This window comes from Vigna radiata, unplaced genomic scaffold (assembly GCF_000741045.1).
Source record: "Vigna radiata var. radiata cultivar VC1973A unplaced genomic scaffold, Vradiata_ver6 scaffold_111, whole genome shotgun sequence".
NCBI classification, from domain to species: domain Eukaryota; kingdom Viridiplantae; phylum Streptophyta; class Magnoliopsida; order Fabales; family Fabaceae; genus Vigna; species Vigna radiata.
Genome location: NW_014543596.1, coordinates 894169 through 900046, shown reverse-complemented (window position 1 = coordinate 900046; position 5878 = coordinate 894169). Strand labels below are relative to the sequence as shown.

The window sequence follows — 5878 nt, the reverse complement described above, 5'->3', positions numbered from 1 at the left end:
TCGCGAGTTCATCTTTTCCACAAGTTGAACCTATAGGAATGAACCTGTAATTTCTTCGAGCCATGAACCTACAGTTTCGCACAACAGGAAAAACCATCATTAGAACACGAACACCATTGTGTCGTTGCAGATGAAAGGGGTGAAACCCTATTTGCATTATCGTAAGAGAGAAAAGGCACAGGAGCAAGTTTTCTCCAATTCGAAAACCCCAAATTTTGGGTGAGAAATGGGTTTTCGCAACCCAGGCACCCACATCGTAGAAGAACAATTTCGAACACCTCAAGCACCCTTTTTTAATTAGAGATTTTGCAAATTAGGGATTTTGCAAATTAGGGATTTAATGAAATCCCAATTTTTTTTTTCATTTTAAAATTACAAAACACACGTCACTAATATCCTAAATGTACCACATGTTAAGATTTGCAAAGTCAACATGTCACGTGATTAATCTCTTAACGCGTTTACTAAAATTGACTGCAAAAGTGTAATTAAATCAATTTTACACAAATATAGACGTAATTAAGATAAAGAATAATAAAAAGACCTATTTAAAAACGTATTAAAAAGACCTATTGTATTAAAAATTATGATAGTTTTTTTATAGTATTTAAACTATATTTTAAGACGTTACAATTTCTAATCACTTGTATTTATTTACTTGAAATATTGTTAATTTTAAGTTAGATTATTATTTTTTATATTTATTTGTTGGTTTAAGACACTTAATTATTTATCTAAACAAAACTTAACTTACACATATTGATATATATGACGGAATCATAAGCTTTGAATTAAGTTCACTAGAGGGTTCCTTGTAGACTGTGTATAAGAACATTTAAGAAAATATATTGAAAATGAGTTTTAAACACATATGGCACAATGATAATCCCCAAAACAAGAAAGGGAATTATGAGGGTTAGCATGATTCCATTACTGGAAAAGAAGTACTCAGAAGAACAGATGAAATATGATACAGTATCAACTTTTTATTTGATATTTATTCCAGGTCAAGCAAGTTGAGAGAAAGCAAAAGTTCCTTATTCATATGTTCTTTTAAATATATTTTTATTCATTCTAACTTCACAATCACCACAATAATAACTTAGTTTAAATTTGTTGTCATTTCCAGGAAAATTATGAACAAGATTCATTTCAATTACTATGAAAATTATCAACTAAATCATATTTCTCATCACGCGTGTTTTCTATCCTTTAACGTTAAATTCATATGAAAGAAAAAAAAAACGTAGGAGTTACAATACTTGAAATTTAACGTAACCATCATTGAAAACACTGGACAAAACATGCATTCTTGTACCTATTACGTTTTTCATGGGAGTTGGTTCCAATGAGAAGGTTGTCCTGTAGTAAATTTTAATGAAGGACAAAAATTGGAAGTTAAAGAAGGTTTTGTGATAAGATAAGATAAAAGGGACTGAACTTTGCTTGTGTTGTGGAGAACATGAACAATCATGGTTTTGGTGTGAAATGAAGAAGGGTCCTTCCCTATTTCACGTCAAATAATTCTTGCCATGTCTTTCCATGATGCATCATCATGTGGTGCCTCAACTTGCCTTTGTCACTCACCCAAACAGTTTTATCATGCATGTGTGATGCACATGCATATCAATTCATGGTGCATAAATTAATTGGCTGCCCAAAACATTCCTTGCATAAAAAGAAAAAGAAAAGAAAACATCAACCAATTAAATTATTGCTGGAAAAAAAATATAAATAAAAGAAAATAGCCTCAAAATAAGGTATCATAGAGAGAGAGAAGCAAAAGAAAGTAAAAGGAAGCTAAGTTACTTTGACAGTAATAGTTAGTTCAGAAACTACTGCACCTGTAAGTCCATCACACTGCCCTCCCTCCATAAGTACCCCCCTTCCCTTCTCACTTTCCACTCACTCTCAAATCAACAAAACCAACCTACTTCCACACTCTCTCTCTCTCTCTCTCTCTCTCTTCCAATGGCTGCCATTGTTTTCCTCCACATTGCTTCACTGGTCTCTCTTTTTGTTTCAACAAGTGCAAGAATCCCTGGAGTTTACACTGGTGGCTCCTGGCAGAGTGCTCATGCCACTTTCTATGGTGGCAGTGATGCCTCTGGAACAATGGGTAAAACCCTTTTCTTTATCTCATTCTTCATCATCCCCCATTACATCTCACCTATGTTTTCTCTGTTTTCCTCTGTTTTCCTCTGTTTCCTCTGTTTTCTACTACCCTAACACTCTTTCTCTATCCTCATCTTCATCAACAACTACCACGTTGCATTTTCAATTTTGCATCACTCTCTTAACCATTTTGAACCATTTCAAAGGAAGCCATCATTCTTTCACCCATCAAAATCTTCTCTTTCATGACCAGTTTCCCAAACCCATTCACCTTTCTCCTTATAATTTTACCCAAATGTACACCAAAAAAATGTTCTCTTTTATCACCAATTTTCCATACTCGTACATTTTCCTCCTTAGTTTTTCACAAATGGACACCCAAAGTGTTCTCTTTCGTCCTTTCTTCGATTCAAGCTTTTAAATTATGCCTAAGCTTCAATTTTTTTTCACAACACATGAATGCAGATAATGTAACCACGATTGTAATGACAGAAACACAAAAATCTTGATGTTACTGTCACAACACAATTGCAGTTACATACAGTGTTTTAAAACCTTACCTTAAACTCAAAACCTCTTACACCCTTTCCTGTAAAATCTCAACCCAACCACTCTCTAGTGAGAAACAAAACAAAACCTCAAACTCTTCTTGAAAAACATCTAGCAATTCATTTCTTTTTAATTTTGAACCAACCCTTAAACGATTTTCTTCTTTTGTTACTTCAGGTGGTGCTTGTGGGTACGGGAATCTGTACAGCCAAGGCTACGGCGTGAGCACGGCGGCGCTGAGCACAGCACTGTTCAACAACGGTTTGAGCTGCGGCGCGTGCTTCGAGATCAAGTGCGACCAGGATCCGCGGTGGTGCAACCCCGGCAACCCTTCGATCTTGATCACTGCCACCAACTTCTGCCCTCCCAACTTCGCTCTTCCCAATGATAATGGCGGCTGGTGCAACCCTCCTCGCCCCCACTTCGACCTCGCCATGCCAATGTTCCTCAAGATCGCCCAGTACCGCGCCGGAATCGTCCCCGTCGCATATCGCCGGTGAGTTCCACCACCCCTCTTGTGAGTACCTTAATTGGGTGCTTTCAAGTTTTCTCCTTTCCATGTGTTTTCACCGTTTGCGTGCCAAGAAAATGTATGAAAACCGTGAGAATATTTAATTATTATGAAACCAGCAAACGAAAAAATGTTTTACACCGTTATTATATAACAAACGACCATGCATAATTTATTATTAGTCATCATCATAAATATTTTAAAATTATTTTTTAAAAAAGTTGGAAATACAAACTTACAATTGTAGTTTTAAAGTTTTAAACTAAATAATATAAAGTGTTTTCTATAAGTAGAGATGGTAAACAAGCTCTTTTCCTACCAAAAGGGGACAAACAATTCTTAAAAGAAGAGCCTTAAAACTGCTACAAGTTCCCATCACGGAATGGAATTGTACTGAAAATATGAATTTGCATTCTACACACAAAACATAACAAAACTCATTTGATATTTTTCTTGCCTGTGCTCTCATTTTCATGGAAAACAAACAAAATTTTCTATCAGAACCCCCCCTGCAGTTTTCATCAGACTCCCCAATCAGATATTTTGTCCTCTACACAGCACAAACCTACACGATTAGCCGTTAGGTATTAACTAGTTGAGTTTTCAAACAATTTGCAATGCATCTTATATATTATATATGTACCTTTCATCACTTATCTTTAAACCTACACAAAATTAAACACTTAAAACACTAATTTTCTGTCTGTCATAACTTTTCTTACACATAACTAATGCTCACAAAACTTTAAATTGACACTAATTAAATACATGATTCATTTCCTTAATTTTGAACACTATTTGTAAGATTAGTGTGGCACCATTACCAACTCTTCTAGGGGTAATATAGTCATCCAAATACTAGATCTGCAAATTACTCACTACTTCGAGGGCACGTCAGTAAAATCAATCCCGCAAAGAAAATTAATGAATTTCCAGAAAATCAGGGGCTAAACCCTAAAAAACAAAGTTTGAAGTTCGACCCATAAATTGAAATTGCCAAAAAAAGAGTCAGAGTGATGTATGATTTTTTTTTTTTCATTTGAATTAGTTTAATAAATTATCTACGATCCTAAAGAAAAGTGTGAAATTAAAATATGATTTGATTTTTGGGTGCAGAGTGGCATGCAGAAAGACAGGAGGCATCAGATTCACAATCAACGGTTTCCGTTACTTCAACCTGGTGCTGATCACCAACGTCGCAGGTGCAGGAGATATCGTGCGCGTGAGTGTTAAAGGAAGCAAAACCGCGTGGATGAGCATGAGCCGTAACTGGGGGCAAAATTGGCAATCGAACGCGGTTTTGGTGGGCCAGGCCCTCTCCTTTAGGGTTACCGGCAGTGACCGTCGCACATCAACCTCGTGGAACGTGGCAGCACCTAATTGGCAGTTCGGACAAACCTTCACCGGGAAGAATTTCAGGGTTTAAATGAAAGGGAGAAAGAAAATAACTATACCCCTAATATTTTTGAGTTGTTTGTTTGTTTCCGTTTCTCCCCTTCTTCTGACTTTCCTCTATTTTCCCGGAATGTCTAGAATTAGGGTTAGGATTAAAAAAGTAAAAATGTAGTTTTAGGAGGAGTAAAAGTGAAAGTAAGGTTATTTATATTATAATAAAATAATATAAATAGGTAATATAAATGTAAGTGGGGGTGTTTGCATTAAATATGAATTATTTAATGTATGGGCAATGTTGGTATATATTAATTACCCAACATTAGCAACCCTTATTTTTTTTCTTTGTTTATTTCAAGTGTGAGGGGGCTGAGGAGGTTGCAAGGAGGAACATGTAGCCCGCAGCTCTGGCTTTAATGTTGACATAAATGTACTATTATATATTATATAAAATAAAACAATATTTCAGTTCCTATAAATATTGTTTTAATAAATGGGGTTGTGTTTTATTTATTTATTTATTTATTTATTTTCTCTTTTTTTATAGGAATAAACATATTTCAATTTATGGTTTCATTCAAATCCAGTTTCTGGTAGCTTAAATGGCTTGAGCTATGGTTGAAGAAAGTTCAATTGTGAGGCTTCTTTAGGGTTTCGTTTGACCATTTAACAGTTTAAGTTTTTAAGTTTTGGTGATTGTGAATGAAAGAGATAATTTTTAAATGTATAATAATTTAGTAAGAGGTTAATTAATTCAACAAGTGCTGTTTGATTTTCAAAACACTAATTATATGTCAGTGTTGTAGCATGAATGTTCATTACAAATATTTTTATATATGATTAAAAGCCATACCTATTGATGGATAACTGAAAAAATAATAGACTAATTTGGAATAAAAAATTGGTAAACGTAATTACTTGTCTAGGGTTAAAGTTTTTCCTACTTTGAAAGCATTTCCTATATGCAGAACATTATTGCATAATATACTTTCTAGATTGAGCCCATTTGTTTCAGACCAAGCCTATCTCGACACCTATATCTATTGGCTTCTTCTTTCTTTTGTTCAGATGCCATCCAATTTTGCTAAGTAATTAGTTTTTAATCATTGATTTTCTGTACATTTTTAGCATTTTTAAAAACAAAATTGATTAATATTCTCGATTTTAACTAAAAGATTATCTTTTTTTTCTTAATATTATATGTATAGATTTTAATTGATTAATTCTTGAAAAAAAAAATTCTTAGATTTAAAAAAGTAACCTTGATATTTGTATTTATAGCATATAAGAGAAAATCATTTATAAAGAAAA

General features: G+C 34.0%; 1 protein-coding gene across 1 annotated transcript; it reads left to right on the top strand.

Annotated features, from left to right (window-relative positions):
• The first annotated feature begins 1902 nt into the window (after window positions 1–1902).
• Window positions 1903–5061, top strand: LOC106754553 (expansin-A4). Its single transcript, XM_014636572.2, has 3 exons — window positions 1903–2119; window positions 2842–3160; window positions 4292–5061. The coding sequence occupies exons 1-3, from the start codon at window positions 1972–1974 to the stop codon at window positions 4599–4601; spliced, it is 777 nt and encodes a 258-aa protein (XP_014492058.1). The 5' UTR covers window positions 1903–1971; the 3' UTR covers window positions 4602–5061.
• The last annotated feature ends 817 nt before the right edge of the window (window positions 5062–5878 follow it).

Excerpts from the sequence above, each read along its gene's own strand:
- LOC106754553 (XM_014636572.2), top strand. The coding sequence starts at position 1,972 with ATGGCTGCCATTGTTTTCCTCCACATTGCTTCACTGGTCTCTCTTTTT. Across the intron at positions 2,120-2,841 it reads TGATGCCTCTGGAACAATGG|GTGGTGCTTGTGGGTACGGG; the intron begins GTAAAACCCTTT and ends TTGTTACTTCAG. Across the intron at positions 3,161-4,291 it reads GTCCCCGTCGCATATCGCCG|AGTGGCATGCAGAAAGACAG; the intron begins GTGAGTTCCACC and ends TTTTGGGTGCAG.